The 26,058-nt window shown below is 30.0% G+C and overlaps 1 protein-coding gene across 7 annotated transcripts in view; it reads left to right on the top strand.

The window, feature by feature from the left end:
* Positions 1 to 26,058, top strand: part of LOC129963219 (dystonin-like) — a 319,384-nt gene extending 293,326 nt beyond the window's left edge. For 6 of the 7 annotated variants that reach the window (XM_056077407.1, XM_056077412.1, XM_056077413.1 and 3 more), the window contains 14 exons: positions 2,982 to 3,141; positions 3,407 to 3,604; positions 4,740 to 5,012; positions 8,091 to 8,279; positions 8,904 to 9,085; positions 10,579 to 10,708; positions 10,828 to 10,872; positions 10,958 to 11,075; positions 11,397 to 11,509; positions 14,483 to 14,596; positions 14,679 to 14,796; positions 15,747 to 15,925; positions 24,770 to 24,920; positions 25,200 to 26,058. In XM_056077407.1, coding sequence (XP_055933382.1) covers positions 2,982 to 3,141; positions 3,407 to 3,604; positions 4,740 to 5,012; positions 8,091 to 8,279; positions 8,904 to 9,085; positions 10,579 to 10,708; positions 10,828 to 10,872; positions 10,958 to 11,075; positions 11,397 to 11,509; positions 14,483 to 14,596; positions 14,679 to 14,796; positions 15,747 to 15,925; positions 24,770 to 24,920; positions 25,200 to 25,462 — 2,233 coding nt within the window. In that variant the 3' untranslated portion in view covers positions 25,463 to 26,058. Of the gene's footprint in view, positions 1 to 2,981; positions 3,142 to 3,406; positions 3,605 to 4,739; positions 5,013 to 8,090; positions 8,280 to 8,903; positions 9,086 to 10,578; positions 10,709 to 10,827; positions 10,873 to 10,957; positions 11,076 to 11,396; positions 11,510 to 14,482; positions 14,597 to 14,678; positions 14,797 to 15,746; positions 15,926 to 19,733; positions 19,838 to 24,769; positions 24,921 to 25,199 lie in introns of all 7 variants that reach the window. The other variant, XM_056077411.1, reaches the window with a different exon arrangement.

Below are 26,058 nucleotides of genomic sequence, written 5' to 3'. Positions count from 1 at the left end.
TGGTAAAGTAACATTGGATATCATCGACACTTCGTCTATGATAAACAACACTACTTCTTTCAAATCTGATCTCAGAACTTGGAGCACTTCATCAGAAAGTGGCCTGTACTTCGGTGTTTGTGTTCTACATGCAGCTGCAATAGTCTATGTATAGTCAATCCATTCACATTGAATGCAGCTATTCCTGTTGGAGCACTAACTGCCACTTTTTTGTTTAAATATATCTTAACCCAAACTTTCAGAGTTTTTATTAAAAAGCTCTTTCCAGTGCCACCAGTTCCACTCACACAACAGCGTAAAACGTCAGAGTTTTTATCAGTTGTGTCCATTTTATTTGTGATCATAACGAAGACTCTTCTTTGATCAGCATTAAGTTTTGCGATCATACTTTGAAGATCAATTTGCTCTTCTTTTACCAGATTGATTCTCTGAAAGTCACCCTTTGCGTTTGCAGCTTCCACAGTTTCAAATTAGATATTGTTACAAACCTGTAATTTTGCTTCCCGGCGCGAATAGTGTCATCATAAGAAAAACCGTTTTACAGTAATCTGTATTGGATGCTGTCGGATGCCGAGTCAGTGATCTCAGAGCTTGGTGACAAACATGGCGACCATTTGGCGACTTGGCGACGAATTTGCCGACAAAATGGATAATGCTCGCAACTTCGAGAAATTTATCGATCCGTCCATTATTACACGCATATTTTAGTTTTTCCTTGATTTAATACACTAAAAACTAATTGTATTCTAAATTTGAAGCCTCTATGTCTACTAGAAGTGCCTTAGAGTTTTGATGATCGGTCAGTCAGTCAGTCAGTCAATGACAAAATTCACAAACTTTGACTAGTTATAATTCTTAAACTACTGGTTCAAATTTAATGAAGTTTGAAATATACCGTGTTTATATAATGCCTGCTTGATTACTGAAAATTCAGACTTCTTTTTTTATTCACAACGAAGTTATAGGAGGTCGAAAATGGCCTGAACTGCTTCGAGAAAAGGATGTTACGGCCGTGCCGCTTGTTTTTGCTCGAATTGACGGGGGCACTGCCGTGCCCCCAGATTAAATATAAAAAAATAACGATTAAACAAATTTTTGAATAAATTACAGTTTTATGTTAAAGAATAGCACTACTAACAAATCAGTGAAAAAGTTGACTTAAATAAATTATTTTACACCTAATAATCGATGTTTTACTTTAAGCATTTTTTTTTTTTTTTTCAAATTTCCAAACTCATTTTTTCTTAGAAAAAATAATAATTAAAAACAAATTGGGGTTTGGTTGTGAAATACATTAGCCAAGGTCACTCTTTGTCAGTACATTCCACAAAGCAGGTATTTCTGTGGGGGAGAAGGGGAAAGTAAAAACAGGTGGAACGTCAGCGGAAAGGGAGTAGACTGTTATCCTTCTTGAAAGATTTCATTTCAGTACTATGCGTCTTATTGGTAGCAACTTTTTTTATCCTCTGTGGTTTAAAATGCGCAAAATAAGATATCTTACGTTAAAAGAAGCTTTGGAAAAAATTTTCGAACAAAATTCCGATGACGAAGATGCAGATGAGACCGATATTGTTGTCGTACCTCAGAAACAGCAGATGCTAGTGATGAAGAAGAAGATAATGAAAATATTTTAAACAACGATAATGAAGTTTTACCTAGAGATACGTAAAGAAGAAGTTAGATCCTCCCAAAAGTTCTGCTAAAAAAAAATGGGAAAAGGAAGAATTACGATGGGCAAGAAAGGAACCAATTGATAGGCCTCAACCAAAAAATGAAGAAAAAGCTTCAATTGATCGTATCAAACAAATCATAGAAAATAAAACTAGTGCAGATATTTTCAATCTTTTTTTTTTTCAATATGTAGAAAACAAAAAGATACTTGTTCGGTGGAACGACAACTCTGTTGTGACAATAGGACCAACGTTTGGAAAAATTGAACCACTAAAAAATGTTTCTCGATACTCTAAAAATCAGAAGAAGAAAATATTAGTAGCCCAACCTCACTACATTGAGCAATATAATCAGAAAATAGGTGCTGTAAATTTGTGTGACAATTTTGTTTCCAATTACAGAAATAGGGTGGTGGCCGATATTTTCAAATTTCATCGATGTTGCACTAACAAATACTTGGAGAATATCAAGATTTTCTGAAGAAAGAAGTAAAAAGTCACTGTTGTATTTTAGATGAGAGGTTGTGCTTCATCTGTTACAGACGCTCTTGGATAGTGAGATAAATAAGAAAAGATCAGCTACAGGACGTCCGAGCAAATTCAGCTTTACAAAACCAATATCCGAAGGACATTTTATTGTTAAGTCTACAGACAGTAGAAGACTACGTTGCAAGTATTGCCACAGCCAAACTATTTATCGCTGCAATGTTTGTGAAGTTGATTTACACCACAAGTGAAGTATATCATACTTGAAATTTATATCACCTTATTCTTACATAATAAGCTTGTCAACTACATTTATTTGTTAGTTTTCAATAAATTAAAATTTTCAAAGAAGTGTTTTGACTATTTTACACCCTTTAATAAGCTCACAGAAATTTCTAGTTTTTAAAACGTGAAGAAAATGCGGCGTAGTGCTCGGTGATAACGATCAACATTCGTACTTCTTTTCCGCTGACGTTGCGCCAACGCAACACCCTATATTTTTACAGATAAGTGCAATTTCCTTATTTTTACATTAAATTACTATTATAAGTGGTCAGAATAATAACTAGTATTGTTTGCATCTAAAACAAATAATGATTTGGAGTTTTGGCGTTTAATGGGTTAAAGAAGAAATTTTATACCTTTAATTTTTAAAGTTTTTTACTTACCTTTATTTTTTTAATACCTTTAATTTTTCTATTGTTATAATATTCTAATGATGCACTTATTGCTTGACTATTTAGCTGTGCTATTATGTGTTAATATCATTGATAATTATAAAAATAATTATGAAAAATAAAAGTAATTCATGAATGAATTTTATAGGCAACGAAAACTAGAAGAAGCATTGTTATTTTCTGGTCAGTTTAAAGATGCAGTACAAGCTCTTCTTGATTGGCTAGAAAAATCTAAAAAAATCTTATCCGAAAATCAATTGCTTCATGGAGACTTGGATACTGTCATGGCTCTAGTGGATCAGCATAAGGTAAAGTTATTTGCTCTTGTGATTAGAGTAATCTTTTTAAGTTTAAAAACAGAAAAAGAAGAGATATTTCTGTTTTATAATGTTGAAATATCTTTTTAAAATTCAGAGTCATTTGATTTGATAAAATAGGCTTTAATTGCATTCATGCATAAGTTAAAAGATGTGTATGTGTTTTTTCCTTCCTTCAAGCTCTATAAATCTTGTGTGCATAGAACTGTGTTAAATTAAGGCTTTAATTTTTTCCTTTAATCACGATATTTTGCAGTCATTCCAAGAAGAGCTTAAAAGTAGAGCCAACAATTTGGAATCTGTCCGGCGTACAGCGAGGGAATTATTAGAGACAGCTAGTGAGGAGGATGCTGAACATATTCGAACTCAACTCACTCAGTTAGATCGAATGTGGATTGAAGTGGCTAATCTAGCTGAAGACAAGGAGAGACTTTTGGCTGGTGCTCTGCAAGAGGTAATACTGCTTTTTTATAACCTCTGTAATTATACAATTGAGAATCAAATTCAAAAAACACCTTTTGAAACATCGATGATATGGTATTGTATTATATAAGTAGTCTATTGTGCAACAGATTAAAACTATTCCATTTCACTTATATACTTTATTATATATTTTTATATTTCAAAATCCTAAAATTCTAATTGGTTCTTGAAACTATTAAAAATTTGAAGAATTTTTATTAGCTTGCTTTATATATCAGTGTATCTTCATTTTTCATTCATCCTGGTCCTAATATATTTCTCTTGCTGCACAACATTTAATTTATTAAAAATGTCCAACATATATCAAAATTCTGTAAACCACATTTCATTGTGAAGTAAAACAAATAATTAAAACTAATCTGCATTTAAAACTCTTCAAATGTTCAAAAATTCTTCAAAACTTTTCAAATTGCATCATGTAACCTTGCTCTTTTCCTGTTGAGCCCTCAGATGGCCAATTGTAAGAACCATCAGTTTTCTTGTAAAGCTGAGGTGAGCAGGATCACTTGCATGTGATCGTTTTTTCCATTTAATAGAAAAGAAGGGGAAAAAATGCAGCATCATTCTTGAGACATCATCTAATCCTCATTAGCTGAGAAATTAAAATAAAACTTTATAAAGTTTTTTATTCAAAAGGTCAATCAGCATTTGAACCTCTTTAAGTTTTATTAAAAACATTTTACCTTATTACGTCATCTCTTGTAAACTAAAGGAATTGAAGCCTACGTAGCATGAAAATTATCCGATTTTACTCAAATAAGCCAAAAAAAATTATGCATAAATTTCGTATACTTCTAAAAACGGATGAAGAATCAGAATTGAAAAGTATGGAAATATAATTTAATTTTTAAAATGTAAGTAAATTAAAATTATACTTTAGATAGATTTTTCATGTTCATTCAGTTTATTCATGTTTTGCCATTTTCAATATGGCAAAGTTTTATTTTGTCTTGTGAAAAACCTGATATACCCAGAAGTATGTAAAGGATTAAAGAAAGAAAGATAATTTGGCTCCAGTATTTATGTCTAATATTTTATGTCCTAAAAGTTATTCTTTTAAAAAATCCATTAACTGTTGTATAACATTTTTATATCTTTGGTTCTAGGCTGAGAAATTACACAAATCTGTTCATATGCTTCTTGAATGGCTGTCTGATGCAGAAATGAAGCTTCGCTATTCTGGTCCATTGCCTGACGATGAAGAGACAACAAAGCAGCAGATTGCTGATCATCAGAGTTTCATGAAAGAAATGATGGAACAGGAGGTAAATAAAGATGCCACCATAGCACATGCACAAGAAATCCTCAAGAAATGCCATCCAGATGGTGTGTCTGTCATAAGGCATTGGGTCACCATCATTCAGTCCCGATGGGAAGAGGTGAATATCCTCCTGGTTCTAATTTTTTTTTCAGTCGGAGATGTATCATTTAGCATTGTATATATATATATATTATAGAAATTGAATTCCCTCTATGTTTAATTATCAGTTTGCTACAAAAAGAAATCTGTTTTGGTGTTTCTGATTAATCAAAAAAGATTTTTTAATTAAAAAAAAATCTCACGTTAAGATAAAGCTTTTAAGAAATTTTTTTAAAACATTTATAACAAAATCAATAAAAAGATACTTCATCTAAATCACATTCAAAGTCTCATCCAATTAAATATTAATTAATAATAGTATTCATTATAATCCTTAAAGACACAGATATGAAATCTGGATTTAATCCTTTCCAACCTCTTCCAGTTCAGTATAGAGAGACCCAGAGGTGGTGGCAGAGATTTGCCGACAGGGGGGCAAGCGCAATTTCTCTTATTTGGCTTCAAAATAAATCATAATAATTAATTCTACATGAATTAATTACATTGATTTTATTAATTTTACATTTAATTAACAAAAAATTAAGTATTATTTATTATTATAATTTTAAATTAATTATTATAATTTTTTTTAATCAGATGCTGACCCTTGCTTTCCCTCTAAAATGTTTTACAATATTTGCAAAAAATGCTCTCAATTTTTCCCCCCTGACTATCAAAAGATTGTCAATATTTGAGTCTATTTTTTATGAGACTCTAAGGATTTAATTTGTCTGAGATCTAATTTATTTCATTCTAGATTTTGTATATAGATAGAAATACAGATTGTGCCAGAATGACATGTCATAATTAATGAACAAATGCATGTATTTTATATCAGAAGCAATATGAAATGATTATTGAAACTAAATTCAAAAAGTTTTATAAAAGAAACTTTTTTAGAAATCCAGAATAATAATAATAATAATAAAAAATATTCAATGTTTTCGCATTTTTTTTTAAACGTAATCACCTACCTAAAATAATTTTTAAATAAGGAATGGAACAACGAGCAGGAATTCAGATACATTTCAAATTCGTACGATGTATTTCGAATTAGTGCGTGGGCTCAACAAAAATTTATTCTACTTCGGACATGAACAATTTAGAATGCGGAAAAGATACAATGACGTTGTTTCTTATGAAGGTTGAAAAAAAAAACATTTTGCAAATATATGAACGAAATATTTTATATAAGAAATAAGAAAGGTTCTTGTGAAAAATTGACTACTTAAATATTAGATTCTTCATCTATTTATTCTTCAGTGTATATTTAGGCTTAACAAACCAATGCATTTTATTAGGAAACAATTATATCTTGAATAGAACTCCCATATCTTCATTTTTAGTCATGCGTTCTTATGGTTAAGTACTTTTTCCCCCCGAAGTTTTGCAAGTGGCCCATAAGCCTCTCAAAAAGTTAGTTTTATCCCCTCAGTTACATATGTTGATTTTTCTTAATCCCTTCATATACATTGACCAGTCTGATTCGCGCATAGAATTGCTAAATTTTTAATTTTAAATCAGCAATTAAATGAAATTATTAAGTAATTTAAAATGCACAAATCACTTGAAAATCCAACATTTCCTGAAATACCTTTATATTATTCTAGGGATTAAAATAATAATTGTCCCCAAAACGATGTCCATTTAATTAAGAAGTTAAGTAAATTCGTATATCAAGAGGTCAATATATTATATATAACTATCCTATGAATGACAATCATCTTTTTATCAAGACATCCTTATCCAGCATCTATAAAAAATTTAGAAGAACCTGTAATTATATAGTCTTTGCCACGAAGACAAAAAAATTGGAAAAAAAAAATTTTAAGATACGCTCCCCAATTACACAGTTATAATACTGAATGCAAAATCTGAAGAATTTAGGTAGTAATTTATTTAACAAATTTAATGCACAATTGAATACATTTTTTTAGTGTAGCTAAAAAGCTATCATACCACATATATTTATTTTTGCCGTCAATTGCGGTCGGTTTTATTTTTTTAGTGTAATAATTGCAGCCTGATAAATTAGATTGCATTAAATAGATATTATACTGTTAAATTAACTTAATTTACATTTAAGCAATTTACTTATTCCAGGAATTTATATTGAATTCACATAATTTGGCTACAGTTAAGTAACTCTTCTTAACATGCATATGCACAAGAGTGTCGTAAGAAAAGAGTGCTTTATTAAATTTAATTTAACCATTAACTAGATTTTTGTCAGACAATTCTCATAGTGAAATAGATTTTTAAAAAAATCACTAGTTCGTTACCGGGGAAGTAACAATTAGATGAAAAAGATGACGATTTATTCAAATTATAAGCTCGTTGAACGACATTTTAATCAAATATTTGAAAGACTGCAGACTTGCATCAACAATCACCGCATTGAGTTCATAGTCGACTGACCAAAAAGTATCAAAAAATGCGCCTACAACCTTGTCGGTATCTTATTCACTTGTTACCTTGTCGGTTGTATTTCCAAAAGTAGTGCAAATTATAAGCTGAATGAATGATATTTGATTCAGATTCCTGAAAATCTGCGAACTTAAGGTATCCATTGCATTCAGTTCTTAGTCGGCTTATCAAAAATCGTTTGCAAAATACGTCCTCTTATCGACCTGGCACCCTGTCGATTATTTTTCCAAATATAGTCAAATCACTTTAACCATTACTTGGATATTTAGAACGTTTACAATATATTAACTTTAAGGTGGTTTTTAAATAATCATGTTCGATGATGCGCAACTCTCTACAATCATCCTGAAGTGATGAAGACTTTTGCCGACAAAACTCGCAATCTTTCGCTGACGGGGGGGGGAGCAAGAGGCTGCCGACAGGGGGGCAGTTGCCCCCCTTGTCCCCCTGTTACCACTGCCTCTGGAGACCTCGTACAAAACACACTCAAAATAAATATAAAACATATGTAGAATTTTACATAGAATATACAAATGGTATATCATTCCTTCTGTATAAAATGAAAATAGTAAATTGCTAAACAATTCATTTTGACACTGATAAATGGATTAAATGTAATATCTGCTACCAAATTTCTTTTAGTTTTACATCCTTTTACTTCTTTTGTTAGGTATCCTTGTGGGCTAAGCAGAGAGAACAGCGTCTGAATGAGCACTTGCGATCACTAAGAGATATTTTGGATCTTCTTGAAGAGTTGCTGAAATGGCTGATTGCAGCAGAAGCCACACTCACAGCTCTCGAGGCTGAACCTCTGCCTGATGAGATTCCAGTTCTCGAACAGCTTATTGTGGAACATCAAGTAATTTTTTTTCAAAGACCTTTTTATTTGCACTTCTTTTTAAAAACATTTCCAATGATATGAAAACTGAAATGCATAAATGTACTCAATAGTAATATTGTGACTTGTATGATTTAAAATGTAGTAATTTGCACTTCTTTTTAAAAACATTTCCAATGATATGAAAACTGAAATGCATACATGTACTCAATAGTAATATTGTGACTTGTATGATTTAAAATTTAGTAAACTAAAACATAAAAAACATGAAGTGCCATGTTTAAAACTATATAAGGAATATAGTAGTAACACGAATATGTAAAAGGTTAGTTGAGCTGTTTGTAAAAGGTATAAAATTTTTGAAAGTATTATATTTATTAGAATTCTAGTAAAGTTTATGGTTTATTTTCAAAATTATTGCATTATGATTGATTAAATGCAATTTATTAAATATAAATATATTTTTTTTTAGAAATTAAAAAAAATAATACTGTTTGAAAACTTTGTGCAACAAACAACATTCTAAGACTTTTTTAGGTTTTGACAGTAATAAAGAATATACTGTTAATAATATTTTCATTATTATATGAATTATTTTAAAATGCAAAGTATAAAAATGTTTTTAAAAAATTCACTTTTATCTAGGCTTTTATGGATGACATGACCAAACGGCAACCTGATGTCGACCGTGTGACTAAAGCATTCCAGTCAAAGCGCCAATCGCCGCCACCACAACAGCAACCTCATTCAGGCAAAGACAAAGGTCGCGAGAGGCATGAATCTGCTAAATCAGGTCGTGGTACACCCTCAATTCCTAAAACTCCATCGTAAGTTCATTTTCACTTTTTTTACTGTTATTGATTGAAAAATAATGTTTATCAGAAAGGTGTATTGCTGATCCCCTCTTGGAACTTTTCTTTCTTATTTATATAATTGGTCGTATTTGGCGATTAGCTTATTTGTTGGGGGATATTAGTTATTACTTATTCACGTACAATCACGAAATATTTTCATGTCTATGAATCTCCCAAATTGCCTACCATTAAAGCTGTGTTATTTCTCTATTCATTGAATACATGAATCTTTCTAATCAAGACGTCCTCTGACGTTATAGCTCTACTAAATATGTAATTCAGTTAAATTATTTAAATTTGTAATTGAATCTATCTAATCTTCCTCTATGTCAATTTATACTAAAATAAATGCACAATTAGTCTAGTCCTCTAAGGCAATCACCTGGTTTGCCAAAAATATTGATGTTCATGTCTGATTTCACCAAATTATTTAACATTAAAGCTGCGTTATTTTAACTGTCTTACTTTATTTAAATTCACTTTTGTGTACATGAACATTTCTAATGCAGACAATCCCATAACATAATTGCACTATTAAAAACGCTAATATAGATTCTATGATATATAATATAGATTCATCTACCTTCTAAATTTCGTGACTTCACGTTTTTATTCATTCTGGTAAATTACATAGATATTAAACAGAATCTTTCCTTCTTAGCTTCAAATAATAAATAAAAATTTGTAAGAATATCATGCCATCAAATATTTAATGAAACAATGAAAACAGTTTTATTTCAGGACAGTTGTGTAATCTATTTATAGAAATTAGGCAAAAAAAAAAAAAAATTAAAAAAATTGCCAAAGTGCCAAAAATTTATGACTATTAAATTAGTATTATTAAAAAGATAATTTTTAAATTTTGAAACAGTGTAAAATTCATTTTTGTGCAGTAAGCGTTTTAGAAATTATTGCAGAAAACCCCAAAATTCAGTTTGATTTTTAATTAAGATTTTAAAAAATTGATCCAGAATGAATATTTCTTCCGTCCAAGTGTGCTAATTTGGTATTTCTAGGTCAAACGGTCTGGCCTGTAGAATATCACTCATGCACTCACATATTTATAATCTTTATTAGTTGTATAGATATTTTCTACATTTCTTTTAACTTAATGTAAATGTTTGAAGAAATTATTGTAATTTTTTTTTAGTTTGAAAGTGGATTATTTTGCATCCTAAATAGACGGCTTTTGGAAAGTTTATCATTCTTGAGAAATATTTCTAAAATATGGAGCCATGCATATTTAAGATGTAACGAATTTATGTCTTTTAGATTTCCTAGTAATGTTTTGCTTTTATCTTCTATTTTAATTTTTCTATTTTGACATCATTTTTTATATACCCTATATGGAAAAATTCAGGTTATGTCCTTGATCTCTTTTGATTTTATTTTTATATTTCTTATATCTTGCTATGTTCTTCTTTAACTAAATATTTGTGATTTTAAATACATTCAAATTTTTTCAGCCGACAAGGCTTTGAACCAGAAATCAAAAATCCGCGAGCTAGAGAGATGGTGGATAGATGGCGCAATGTGTGGCTTCTGGCAATGGAAAGACAAAGAAGGCTGCAAGACAAACTCAATTATTTGAAAGAGGTATTTTTAGTATTAAAAGCTTTTTTTAATGTTTGTCAAATTCTCATTAATTTCTGTAGATCTTTACTTTTTTAATCAATGCTTTCTTAATAAGACAATTACTATTTATTTTCACATAGCTTGAAAGGATTAAGAACTTTGACTTTGATGAATGGCGTAAAAAGGTAAGTAACTTTCCAAGAATTTTTTTATTTGAAATCTGGCATAGATAGTTAATATTTATTATAATATAATTGATTTATTACTTAGTTCCTTGCTTGGATGAATAACAAGAAATCTCGAGTTATGGATCTTTTCCGTAAAATTGACAAAGATAACGATGGTAAAGTGACTTATGAAGAATTCATTGATGGAATTCTGAAATCTAGTAAGATCATTTATGTATTTCTGAATTAAAAAACAAAATAATTTGATATTGAATTTTCAGATTAATTTTCAAGTAGAAAATTGTTGAAATTAAAATTCACTTCTTTGATCTTTCCCATGTTATTACAAAATTATAGCACTATTTCTATAAAATAGTGCTTTGACTTTAATATTTTACAGTATTTGACAGTATGTGTTTTTACATTAAATATTGCAATATTATATGAAAGATTTATAGTATAAGATTTAATAATTATTATCCTGTAAAATTCTTACCCTTTTGTATTGCACATTTCTGATAATTCTCATTTTTTATTAACAGAATTTCCTACCAGCCGACTGGAAATGGAAAGAGTGGCAGAGATTTTTGATCGCAATGGGGATGGTTTTATCGATCATAAAGAATACATTGACACCCTGAGACCCGACCGAGAGGTGCAGTGTTTTATGCTTACAAATAAGAAATGTCATCAGATATTTTCTTTGTATAATAGCGAGATATAACAAAAGCCTTTTTAAAAATTAGAAGAATTAAGTAAATGTGTATGCATATATATATATAATATAATGTAACGTTGTTAATAATATTAATGAAAAAAAGAATTCGTAATGTCATGAAAAGTGCTTAAATTTGAAAACCATTTTTAAGCACCTTAAAAATGTTTAGTTTTAAAAAAAAGTGCTTAATTTTCTCGAAAAGTGCAAATAAAGAATTGTTTTGTTTTCCCTCACATAGAAAAGCATGCAAAAGTATGGTCATAAACACTTGTTTACCTTTTGCTGTATCAAGAAAGTAAACCAATTAAAGAGAAGAATTCAGAGAAGGAATTCCATGATGAAATAGATCCAGATCCAATAGGGGTTCCAATAAATATTAAGATAATACTTAACGAGCCTTTTTTGCACCCCCTCTCTCTTTCTGTGCATTACCATTTACTGAAATGTTGGAACAGTTATTCCGGAAGTGGCAGTATGGAATGCGTACTGTGCCCCGTACCTGTTACACATCCGAAATCAGTGTTTAGTGTTTTGGATATTGAAGAGTTTATTTAAGTTGTACCTGATGAGAGTATGTTTTAATCTGTTATGTGTTGTTAAAGAAGAAAACACTTATTGGTCTGATCAATTTAAAATAAGAATACAGTTAGATGAAATTAGTATGCAAAAGAGATATATCGAATATAGGAGAAGTTGCTCTAAAGACATTTACAGTGAAGCCTCATTATGATAATATTACACATTCGATCATCATCCTCAATAATGTGTCCTTTTGCAGCAATCCATTGAATAACCTATTAAAGGTATTTTACAGTACTGTGTTGAATTGTTGCTAATTGCAGTATCCAATTAAATTAGTCGATTGCCTAAAATCTAGTATGGTGAGATTTTAATTCGTAGCCATAAATTTTCTATGGTCACGATTTCTTTCATATTTTATAAAACATTCCTCATCCATTTACAAATTATTATTCATTGGGTCAATCTCGCCAAATTTTAGTTTTTACTAAGGGAGAAAATGCTGGATCTGATACTTTAAATTTTTTAAAGTAAAATATGTCTTAAAATACATTTTTTTTTTCGGGTTCAGATTTTATAACGGTTTTTTTATAACTTATATATATATTTTTTTCCTTGTGAAATATCTCTTTACATGTAAACGTTTATCCTGATAAATGCAAAGCATAAACCATTGAAATGCGGAGCTTGAAATTTGGAAGGTTATTTGCGGTGATAGAGACCCACTATGAACGGATTTTTCAAAACTTTAATTCGAAGTTTAATTTAAAAAAATAAAAACAGAATTTTAGTATGTTTTCGCCATAACGTCAAAGCATATTTATTTGAATGAATGCATTTTTTTCCCCTCACTTTTAGTAATTTAAAAAAAATCAGTTTTTGACACAATTTGTATTTAACAAATTTTAACGAAACAACACAATTTTAAGTATAACGAAATTCACAACACTATCATTACTTCTTCGAATCTTTGAGTAACATTATTTTAGCGCTGTTAAATTCGTGAGATAAAAAAAAAGATGCCTTCTTTGCTTTAATTTAAACTTAAAAACTGTTTAAGCGGTTTATTGAATAAGATTCTTTATTTGATGAATTTTGTTAAATTTGGAAGCAAGGCGATATATTGTCTGGTGCTGACTTCAAAGAAGACTTTTTAAAAAATGCTTCAACTGGCATATTGTTTTTAAAATTTAATTTTTCTTCTACCTACAGAGTTGGCTTTTTATATTTTTTAGCTTCATAACTTTGTTTCCATTATTTATGAAAACAGGACTTCTTGATGAATTTTCATTGCTTCGTAAAATATATATTCATGTTTTTCTGTAATTTTTTTAAAAATTAAAATACTTTTTTTTATTTTATTTTTTTTTTTGCATATAGGTTTAAAAGCAGGCTTTTATTAAATATTCAGACCGTTCAGAAAAGGTTTTTACTAAACTTCAGAAGAAAAAGTGATAAAACAGTTTTTATATTTCTTGACCATTTTTGAACGCCATTATTCTTTTCTATTCAAAAATGATCGAAAAACAGACTATAGCTTTGTTCTATGCTCATTTTCATAGCAGTTTTGCCAGTCTTATAATGGCAGCCATTCTGATATGTTTTAGTTCTTAATTGTATAAGACAACAAATAAAATTACTAAATATAGTGAATTGATGCAGGAGGAAATTTATATTTTCCATCTCAGCCATATTAAATATTATTTACTATCTCGTATATAAAAACTAAATATAAAATTTTCGCTAATGCAATGCTTCTACATCAGCTGCGATATTTTCAGAAATGATGTATCCATCTAAATGATTTGTTAATTTAAAGAAAATTTGAAAGAGATCAGATATCTTTATGGTTAATCCTACAAAAGTTGGCTTAATTTTTTTGGTATTGATAATTTTTTTCTCATTTTTACTACAATTGTTATGTTTTTGTCAAGACTAAAAGCATCATTTGTTTTACAATAGAAGGCGTTATGCCAATACAGAAATAAATATTAAAACTTAAAGAATACATATTTAAAATTAATTAAAAAATTGCAGATTTATATACACATATATGTGCAAAAGTTTTTTTGCTATGGTTCTTAAAAGTACTTACTTTTTTCAGCAGTTTCTCACTGCACAGTTTGTGAAAATAAATCTTTTATAAGAACTATATTTCTTAAATACCAGTAACTGGATTATTCTGCGATTTGAAAATGTTTTTTTTTTTTATCTCTAAAATATTTCTAAGCATTTATCTTGCTTTTTATTGCAGAAATAAATATAATTTTGAACCTTTTTTATATAATTTTCTTCTAGTTTCCTGGTTTAATTTGTAAAAGATTTCAGTAGATTTTATTCATCTTTAGTGTTCTAAAAACGTTCCTAAAATTATTATTGTGAACATTTCAGAAAGGACCACTTACAGAGGCTGAAAAAATCCAAGATGAAGTTCAAAGGCAAGTGGCACAATGTACTTGTGCACATCGCTTCAAAGTCTATCAAGTCGGTGAAGGAAAATACCGAGTAAGTAATTAAAATATTGTGATGAAATGCTTTTTATTATGTAAGTAAATTCTTAATAAGAAGAGTATTATTGCTTTCTTAGTTTGGAGAATCCCAGAAACTACGCTTGGTGAGGATATTGCGTAGTACAGTTATGGTCAGAGTTGGCGGTGGATGGGTAGCTCTGGATGAATTCCTGGTCAAAAACGATCCTTGCCGAGGTATTTAATCTTCTTATTATTTCTATTATTGTATGGCTTTTTCTCACTGACTACTCATTTTATTTATGTGATTATTATTCCAGTATCAAAAACCAACAAATATTTGAGTTTGTATTGAAAGATTATTTTGTGAAAGCATCATAATTGAATGCAAGATATCGTTGCTCTGCATTTTTAATGATAAATCAATTGTATCTAAATATGCAAAATGTCCCTTTAAATTCCCTGCTATTCTTTATATCATGATCAGTGTATGAATATGGGTGATACAAATCGAGGAGGTAAAAAATATTCATATCTAAAGTTGTGTATTCAAAAATCGTTTCTATAATTTGCAATATTTATGATATATAATAGTAAAAGTTCCATCATTACTTGAAGAAATCTTTTAAAATTTTTTACTTAACCTAATTTTATGCTTGTTTTTGCTCAAATATTGCAGTAAAAATAACAATTTTTTTCATATACTTTTATGAAGGAAATAATTTAATATATATTATTTTTAAAGTATATCTGTAGGAAATGCATAAATGGATTCACTGAATATTTAAAAATATGATGTAGCATGTGCTAAATAATTACAATTAAAAATTTATTAATAATTTTAAATTTTAATATTTCTTCAATGAATAAAAATAAAATGAATATGAATAAAAATAATGATGGAAATTATTGTAAATTCCATTATAAAAATCATTTATAAAAGAAATATTTCATTTACCATATTGCATTTGTTTTATTTCATTTCATAGTAATAATAATAGTAGTCTTAGTTGATTTAGATTTTTTCCTGAAACTTCTTTTAAAATAGCACCCTTTGCTTTTATTTTCTTTGCCTTGCCTTTATTTGTTTTAATATTATTTTATTTACTATTACAAGTTTTTTGTTTGCTTGATTTTGAATTATTTGCATGTTGCATGGTTTTAGTTGCTCGCATTTTGTTTCATAGCTAAAGGCCGAACAAATCTTGAGTTGCGTGAGCAGTTCATTCTAGCCGAAGGTGTTAGTCAGTCTTTACAGCCTTTCAAACCAAAAGCCAGTCCCAATTCTTCCCAATCCTCACAAAGTGGAAATTCCTCTTTCAATCGATCAGGAATGTCTTTGCCAGCTACTGGTCCAATCACAAAGGTTTGTTCTAAAATTTTTCATAAAAAGCACTGAAATATTCCAACTGTATACCTCAAAATGTACAGTGGTATTATTTTCAAGGTGGATACCGTCTAATTTAAGAATCTCAAATGTCTGAATTTTTACAAATTTATATGAATTCTTAGCAATAACATTAAAGTATGATCCAACGTTGTGGAAAATGAAATTAGTGATCATTTATCTGAGTTTCTAACATGTTAGCTTAGAAAAACTTTTACAAGAATTAAAAGTTTGGCTCGTATAAACTGATAGCTTTTGCTTGGCATAAACAAGTAGTTTATGGTTTATATAAACGGTATGATTTTAGATATTTTATGTAACAGTGTTCACTTTTATTTTATAATACAAATTATTCAGTTCCTAAAATGAAAAAGAAAGTTTATTTTTTTATTAGATTTTTATTTCAATGTTTGTAGTTTTTAATCAGCAATAATTTTTGATAAATCTAGCTTGCTCTTTCACATGAGTTTTATTTTTATTCTAAATAAAATAATTTTTTTTCTCCACAATTTTGTATTGAATTAATTTGTGAATATATTATTTGTTTTTGAAATATTGAATATGAACACATGAGCATAATAGTTGAAGATTTTCAAATTTGTGAGATAATACCATTTTATTGAGCAACATTATGCATATCTAAATTCTTTTATATAAATAAAAGAATTCTGTAATTTCTGTAGTAAAAATTAGGCTATTGTAAAGTAATTCATAATTTTAACAATATTTCATATTAAATTTTTGAATATATATGCAAATATTTCAAATTTATTTTCGTGGGAAAAAGCTCTTTAATAAAATGCATATAATAAAATATGTGACAAATGATATTTAATAAACGTATTAATATATTGTTTCAGCAAAAAAATTATTTTCAGCACACAATTTTTAGTTGTGATTTATTAATTATGTTCATGCTTTTGTGAAATTCAGAATCGCATTTTAGTTACTTGGTATGAATTTTAGCACTCAAATAGTTATATTCTTGCATGGATATTTTGAGAAGTATTTAGTTTGTGTGTTATATTTAACCTTTTCCATATCAACTGTTTTCTCCAGCCCTGTGTTGTTATCATGAATGGTTTGCTGTTGATAATATGATCAGTCGTGAGTAATTATTTTTCTAAGTTATGCACTAGACGCATTCTTTTGAGATTGTAGCAGCTTTAATGGTCAACATGTGCATTTCAGTAGCTTTTTTATGTTTTTTAGAATATATTTTTCTTTAAGGCCTTTGAAGTGTAGTGGAACATTTGATGCCCTCATCAACTTACCCTAAAAAATTCGTCTTCCCAAGTAGTAATTGACTGTGACTAGTTAAAACTGTGTCAGCTAAATTTCGATTATACAAACTAAGATTTCTTGATATTAATTTTTGATAGTAAAATCCTTTTAGTATTTGTATTTTTATTCATAAATTATACAGACAGGTGACTAATGTAAAAAATGAGTAATTTATACTAAGTCTACATTAATAATGTATTAATCTAAGATTTTAGATACATGACAGCAAATGCTTATTCCTTGGTGCTTATTTTCAAATGTATATATATTATATCATATTTACATGGAATTTAATAATCATTAGAAATAATAACATATTGAAAGTTTACTTATTTGACCTTCGTGCGAAGAAAAAAAAGTACTGTTATAAATTATATAACAGTACTTAGATGTATGGCAAAAAATTTTATGGTATATAAAATTATGACTTTCTACACATCTTAGAACTCTAAGTAATTCATAAAAAAAGTTATTTTCCTGTTCTGAAAGAATGTATGTACCCTTAAATTGCAAGATTGAATTGTTTTAATAACTATATAAACACTTCTGTTTGACAAATAAAAAAAGTATTTGAATGCTCTCATGCTTTCTTTTTAAGTAATTCAATTATTTTCCAGTAATATGCATTATTATTTGAGGAATTGTTTATATACCCCCCCCCCCGCTTCAACTCGGACAACGAGCTCAAGGACGCTGTGGAGGACTGAGTCTCGTCACGGCCACAGGAATTCTAAGAACAAGGAATCCTTCAGTTCGTTAATCCGTGGGATTGTTGTGCTCAGGCCTATGGTGTATACTTTGAATAAAGTCTTCATGCCGGCGTCTTGGTAAAGGAGTTGCACGTCTTCCCCGTGATCTCGGCGTCCCGGTTTGGGTGTGGTTGTTGTTCTTCTGTGTTCTATCTGTAAGGTGTAAGAATGTGCATCCCTGTAAAAAGGGGTTGTGCAAGCGAATGTGACGCATGAAGTAGCTAATTCGTATTCTTGGCCCTAGTTGGGCACTACTAAAAAACAAGAGACGCTCACTGGGCTTAAATCGCTGACATATCTGTCAGCGGGCTTGTAAAGTGCCATAAACAATAACAACAACAACGACAAAGTCTTCATTTATTCCCACAGTGTCGTTTCGTACCTTTTCATTTGAACACACCCTGTAGTACATTTAGTATCGTTATAGGACAAATCGTTATAGAACAAAAAGTCATTTTACATAGTTACAAATTAATTCTTTTATTTTTTAATAAAAAGTAAATTGTATATTTAATCTTATTGGGGCTGAGTGAGTACATAAGTATCAAGTATTGAAACAGTCCCTTATACAATTTTTGCATTCAGTTCAGTTGCTTTTAAATATTTTGAAAAATTAAAGTATAATTCAAGTACTCCTGTTTGCTAAGTTCTTAACTATTTTTTAATATAATTTTTCGATGCCTAGTTTAATAGAGTGAATATAACTAGTAACTAATGTCCGAACGTTTCCTTTTAAGATGAACACTTAGTGAAATTGTACTATGAAACTGATAATATCTAGTTGAAAGGATTTCTGCACCAAATTAATAATGAGTTTCATTTCAATATGTTTCAGATACCTTCATTCCAATGTAATTTATTGCTCATTCAATGTTTCAAAGGCTTTTCGAAACATCAAATGGAAGAATGAAATAATAGAATGCTGTATTTGACGAGCTTTTATTTCCTTTTTTTTTAATTGAAAGGCATATTAATTCAGCCACATATATATGAAATCAATAACACACATATATAATGCCATAGTTCTCATATACTTCAAATCCTTTTATTCTTTAATATTTTTCCCATCCATTTAGTTTTTCAAAGTTCTGTTGCTTCTATATTCTATGAATAAAACTTAAAAGTTACGAAATTTTTAAAACATTTGATCATTTTCAATTCATCTGACTTTGATTGTTTCTTTTAGCCTTGTTTCTTTATGTAACTCCTATAAGATGTTTGGAGATAAAAACTTAAAAGGCTTAATTTCAGTAAAAGCTCTACTCTATAGAAGAACATATGAAGATTTGCCCAATTCTGTTTGAATGGAGCTAGAGCAAATATCTTGCTTTAAGTCACAAAATTCTTATTTTTTTTAAATGTATGTATTGTAATCATATGGAAATGTTAGTATTTGTTTACATATATAGATGAGTGATTTTCTCTATGTGTAAAATGTATATGTCTTATGTTGAAGAGCAAGTACTTATTTTCATTAGCATCTGCTTATTTGCTAGAAGGTCTGAGCTGTCATTTCTTAGTTGATTTTTGCCACTTTATAGAAAGCATGGGTTTTGATTTCTTAGCTCTTCCTCACAGCACCCTTTCTTACTGGTTTATTTCGTTTGACTCTTTACACTTTTGCATGCTTTCCCCTTTCTTTTTATGAGTGTTTCTGAGTTGCATTTCTTCTGATACAGTAATGCATGGCATTAGGAAGAAAGAAATGATATTGTTCTGGCTATTTTGTGGTGAAGGTGAGTGATTTTTTTCAGCTCCTTGCTTTGTGTTGCGGTGTCTTCCTGTCAAAACTGCCGAGCCCACCTTCTATAACCCTGTCCCTTCTGAAGAAGGATCTCGCATTCCAGTCTTCCATTGGGTAAAGCTTCTAACATCTTTTCTAACAAAAGGCTTCTTTCTTTTCCCAACAGAGACAGAATGAATCTCTACTTTCCTCTTTTTCTTTCAAAATACTAACAGCAAAAACCTGTGTATTATAAAATTTAAAAAAAAAAAAAAAAAAACCCTATTATAGTTTTTAAAAATAAATAAATGTAACAAAAAAAATTTAAGTGTACTTTTAGGAAGTATATTAAACAATTAGACATTATTATTATTATTAGTCTTTGAATTATAATTCATCCTTATAAAAGTCAAGAAACCTGGAATTTGGTGGCCCCCCCCCCCATAAATTCACTACCATCACTGGATGCATTCAAAATTTGTTAAAATTAATCGTATTCCTTATAAACCTTCGATGTGAACTTAATAAAGAAAAACAAGAAACTCTAATACGTGAATTAAGACAAATCAAGTATACAGCATTTCAATTAAAAGTTTATGTAGTATTTAGTTTTTATTTTTACGATCTTGGTCAGTTATGAAAAGCACAAAAACGAAAAAATAAGCGACTGCTTTTTGCATTTCCTATGAATTTTTATTGATAAATTAATTCAATTTATTATCAGTTCCCTAAATACGTAATTCAAGTTTTCTTCTATCTATGAAAAACTTTGTTTTTACCTTAAAAAAATTGTGAACATTTTTAATTTGAAATGTGCTGGTTAAGAAAAGTGAGTTGAGAGTAAGTACAGCAATGTTTCTTAAGTTATTGTACAGCTTATGGAATATTTCATTATATTTGATGGCATTATTTTCACACAAGAATTAAAATAAATATAGAATGGCATACCCCTTTTAATAATATTTAATTTTTCTGGTACCATCTACTTCTGGTCGTATGCCAATCTCTGAATGAATTATTTCCCGGAAAATTTAGAAAATGAAAGTAAGATAAGAGATCTGTTTTGGGTGTTGTGATAGTGACTATTTCAATACTCGAAAGATCTCGGCAATTTGGTATCTCATAAGTGAATTGAATTACAATAAATAAATAAACAAATGTGCAGATGTGGATGCAAAAAAAAAAAAAAAAAATGTAAACATATATCCAGGAAAATTATTAAATTTTTAAAGTTTTTCAAAGCATATTCTCACGAAACTGAATTTTATTAATTAAAAATAGATACAGGACACGGCTGAGACTTGATTTATGTTTAAAATAAATGAAGACGAAGAGCGCCATTTACCGAACGTAGGATATATGACGAAATAGGCTCATTCGCTGCTTTTATTCTTATCAATAATGAACCTTAATATTAGCTATCATGTACTGTTTCCATTATTTACTATACTATAGAGTATAGTTATATTTTGTTATAATGTATATGTTTGTTTTAGAATATAATTGAATAATTTAGTTTAAAAAATAGATTTAGCATTTTGGAGGAAGGTTCTTTACTTTCTCGGGCAGGGCACAAACGATAGAGATGCTGAATAAGATATTATCAAAAAGTATAGTTGAAGAGGAAAATAGAAGAAAACAATCCACAAGTTGTTTTATTGTTGAGGAAGATTTTCATGAATCTCCATTTTTATATTTCAACGCCGCCTCCATTAATATGCGTGTTTCAACCGAAATATCTGTTGGAAGAGCAAAGACAATTATTTGTTGCTTTTTTCCCCCACATTTTTTTTTCATTAAACAGGCATTGATACAAGTTCGAAACTCACCCTATGTTAGCCGTTAAATACAAAATGATGAACAAGGAACAGAATATTGTAAAAAAGAAAGAAAAGTTTTTTTTCTCTCTTTTTGATACTGTGGATACTTAATAGTGACATCGCCAAAAATGTAAGGTCATGAAGAAAATGCTAGGCGGTAGAACGTGATAGTAGGAGAATAGAATGGAGAAGAGGGGGTTTGGAGAAAAGAATGAGAGCAATTTTTAAAAAAAGTTAACTGGAGGAAAAGAGCAATCTGAAGCAAAAACGAATAAATAAAATAAAAAAATTATGAATAAAAAATTTTTTATTGACCATTTTATTTTAGGTAGGTGTATATTTTATCTATGTTTTTTTTTTTCTTTTGTAATTTTTATCATAGTTTTTCTATTGACCTAACTTTCTAAATAAATCTTTTTTCTTTCATTAATTTGCTTTTCTTATAATAACTGGACAATATTTGTAATATCCCAAGGACTTTTTTTATGCAAATTTGCTTTATTATTTAATTAATCATATTATTGTATTTTTCAGAGTTTATGTTTGCAACGACTCATTATTTATAAAGTTCGGCTTTTTTTTTTTTTTTTAATCATAGTTCTGAGAAAAGTTTTATTCTTTGGTTATGGTTTGCTTGGTTATAAAATTACCATTTAGGATTCATTGATTTTTAATCAGAAAATGTCTTTATAATAATGCTCGCATTTTTTACACTTGCACAAAAGTTTGCGCACATGCGTTTATGGACGATGATATCAAATGGTCCGATAGCGATTGCGCCTCTTGTACCAGACCTGGTCCTTCCTTTCCAGAGACAGTAGATGCAGGATTTTCTGCTGCAGAACTTAAATTTTGAATTTAAATAAAAAATTGAAGGATTATTTGTAAATAAAAATCAATTTATAAAATATTGCAATACTAATTTTTTTTTTTCATAAATAGGGTTGATTATTAGTAAAGCATTTTTATTTATTTTATTATGATGCTTCCAGGTTTTTTTTTATTCTTTGATTGTAGTTGAGTAAATTATTATGAACGGGAGATAGGAATGCAAGAAAAATAATTGAAAATATTTACTCCAAAGTTTTATTTTTAATTATAATCAATTATTGATTTGTAATTCTTTTTGTTATATCTTTCTTCTTCTTTTTTTTTTTATCACTGTGAAAGTCATTTTTTTTTTTTTTTTTTTTTTTATCATTGCAAAAACTTACAATTAAATTATTGAAAACTAATTTAAAAAGACCAAACTTAAGTTATGTCTAAAGAATGTAGGATAAATTTCAGCACCGTCACTGGCTTGGAAAAATATTTTTTGTCATCCTTGTTCCTATTTTAAACATGAAAAAGTTTTTCCTGTTGCATCTGCATGAATACTTATTCTATAGTTGGGATTTTAAAGGCGGGAATCTTGTTTGGAACTTTCGCTTTAGAGAATTCATTCGGTTTTTGTTTTTGTAAATTTTATTCGAACTCTTTAATTTGTGCGAACGTTAAAAAATTAACTGATTTTAATATTTTTAATAAATTGATTGAATGTGACTGCATTTTGTGTGTGTGTGTGTGTATTTATTTCGTGAGAGATGCCGATGCTGTTTATGAGAGAGACTATTGCCCTTACTGTCTTCGGAAAACTTTAAAATTGAGGTGAAAATGTACTAGTGCAAACCATGAAAGTACTACACGTATATTTTTCACTTTCTATTTTTAATAGAAAGCATACTAAATTACTTTAGTTGACAACAAGAGAAAGTGAAACTTTAAGCAAATTTGATTAATTAAATATGTAAACAAATAAGAAAATAAATGAATTTCAAAACAGCCGAGAACGAAACACTTTTCGCTTGAAAGCCCCTGTCTTTCGAGTCGATGAAGCAATAAAAGATTGATTACAAAGGCATGTATTGATTGGGATACATGTTGGCCGTTTGAGTTCTTCAGGGTCGAACTGAATCCAATAGTGTTTCGTAAACAGTGCAGGTTTCATACCCCCTTTATAAATTTCCAAAACGAAAATTGAATCAAAAACTGTCTTTCGGTTTTAATTTAATGTCTGTTAACAATTATTATGAAAAACTGAAATTGTGAAATATTTAATTAGAATCACCTTCAAAAGAAGTGGTTTCATGAGTAAAGACAAATAAATAAATAAAATTACAGTTTAAAAGTAATTTTAAAAAATATGTTATTTTTAATATGGTTTGTTTTAATTGTAAAATTTTCTCACAAGTGCCAGACGACATTTGTCTGTTTGAATTCGAAAACATGAAAAGTATTCCAAAAATAATGTGCTAAAACTTAAAAGGTATTTGATTTTAATTTCATTCACTTCGAGTACACAACCGTTATGAATTAAATGGATATCAGGGGTGTTTGTGCTCCGGGGAAACCCCGGAATTCCGGGGATTTTGAACTTCGATACCCGGAAATTCCGGAGATCGTCATTCAAAAGGAAGTAGGAATAATAATGAATTATTTATTTTGATCTGAGTAATTTTGTTTGCTTTGAAAGCAGAAAACGCAAGGTCAGTGTGTGTGGTGAAAACTTTTCCTTTCTTTCTCCAAAGGCACTGATAATGCGTGAAAAGGGGGAAAAAACTTCTTTTTTGTTCTTTCCTTATTGCGAGTTATGACTCATTCCCCCGGTTCTCGGACATTCTCTTCTGGATTCTTTTCGGCAAGTAGGCGCGGCAGAAAAAAAAGGGAGAGACTTCGTTCGACCAGATGTGCGATCACGTGACCTGGGTTCAAAGGTCTTAATTTTGCAAAATTAATGGTTATTAATTTTGCAAAAAAAGTAATTCATTGAACTTTTATAATTAGGTCATTCATTACTTCATAATCGTACTTTTTCATTTCTTCCCCCCCCCCCCTCCTTCTCGAAACTCCAAAATGTCGGTAGTAAGTCTGTAAAAGTTTCAGGGGATTTTTTGGGGTCCCACAAACACCCCTGTGGATATACAAAAGTAAATTGTCCTGAAAATAATGTAAATAAATAATCTGGAAGCCCCGTGGCGCCTCAAGGCGCAGGGCCCCGTGGCGCAGGGCCCTTCGGCAGTGGCCTGTTTAGAATCCGCCTTGAAGTGATAGGGAATGCAAACGCATGTTGCTGTTTTGTAACAAAGCAATACTTGTAATCTAATTAGATGATTAATTTTTTAAAGTACACGTGCAACGAATTCTAAAAAGACATGTTTGGCACTTTTATTGGTTGCTGCTTTCAAAACTTTTTTCTTTCTTGGTACAGGTAAGAGAGAAGAGCGAGCGCAGCGTTCCCATGCGACAGCAAAGGACCGCCAACTCCGGTGGCAGCGACCTCAGTTACAGCGACGCTGACAGCAGTTTCGGATCGAAGTCTGCTCGATCTAGAGCCACGCCTACTCGCCTGACTCCGGGATGTAAGTGCTTATTGATAATGCTTTAATCTAATCTGCATCTTCATCATACACTGAAATGCCGAGTTCTCACATTTTGATGGTTTACAACATTTACTTCCAGTGTTTATAGCGACTATATTGACTTTCTTTTACCACGTAGTTCATCTTTTCAAATTCATTATGAAATTATGCTATTACTCCATTTAGAAGTATTTTATTCAGAATATTTTCGATGGTTTCGCCTTCCCTTTCTTTCTGCTTTTATTTTCAACTAATATTTCTTTTCCAAATCATTTCCAGCCGCAGGCGGAAGAAGCAGCAGTCGGCCCTCAAGTCGACCTTCTAGCCGGCCTCCCAGCAGAGCAGCAAGCGACCTGTCTGGCGACAACGTGGACAGTTACCGGGCCCGCAAGATGGGTGCGACGGGAGCCCGACAGCGAACGCCGAGCGCCTCCTCTCAAACGTCGGGCACCAAAATCCCGACCATTCGACGCACCCCATCATTCAGCAACTCCAGCAACAAGAATGAACCCGTCAAGAGAGAGAGGGAGCGGTGGAGATGAGGGAGAATCCTGTTGTAAATAGAAGTCTCGCAATCCGCTAACGTCAACATAACTAGCTTACTACTAAACGATGCGCCAACACTAGGAAGCGACTGTTTCTGTGATACCAGATTTTGTTCAGTTGGAATACTGGTATTTCCTATTTCTGGACAGATTCCACTCACATTCCAACGGAATTCTTTCTCTTCTGTGCTTAAGCATTGAAAGGGACTGAAATTCAGTTTTGCTTTGATAAAAGATCTGATGTAAATGTTTCGAGTAGAATCTGCTAGTGAATCCCCTTCAAGAAGTGCCAAGCCTACTTGCTACAGAATATTGGAATTGCGTTTCCTATCTACGCATCTTCCACTTCTAAACAAACTCAGTGTGATTACATTCTGCGAAGCAGACCTTATTGATTTTGAAAGTTTTATTTTTTGATCATTCCTTATAATACTTCGTAAAGATTTTTTTTAATTGAGCGATGTTTTAATGAGTGCTAACTTGAATAATCATTGAAGGACTGCATAATTTGGATGCTATAAAAATAAACTCACTCATTAACATCTTTGTTTGTTTGCTTGTTTTTTGTTCATTAAAAAATTAGTTTTTAAAAA

Source organism: Argiope bruennichi, chromosome 3 (genome assembly GCF_947563725.1).
Source record: "Argiope bruennichi chromosome 3, qqArgBrue1.1, whole genome shotgun sequence".
Taxonomy (NCBI): Eukaryota; Metazoa; Arthropoda; class Arachnida; order Araneae; family Araneidae; genus Argiope; species Argiope bruennichi.
The sequence above is the reverse complement of the archived record's forward strand: the minus strand, read 5'-3'. Positions and strand labels throughout refer to the sequence as shown.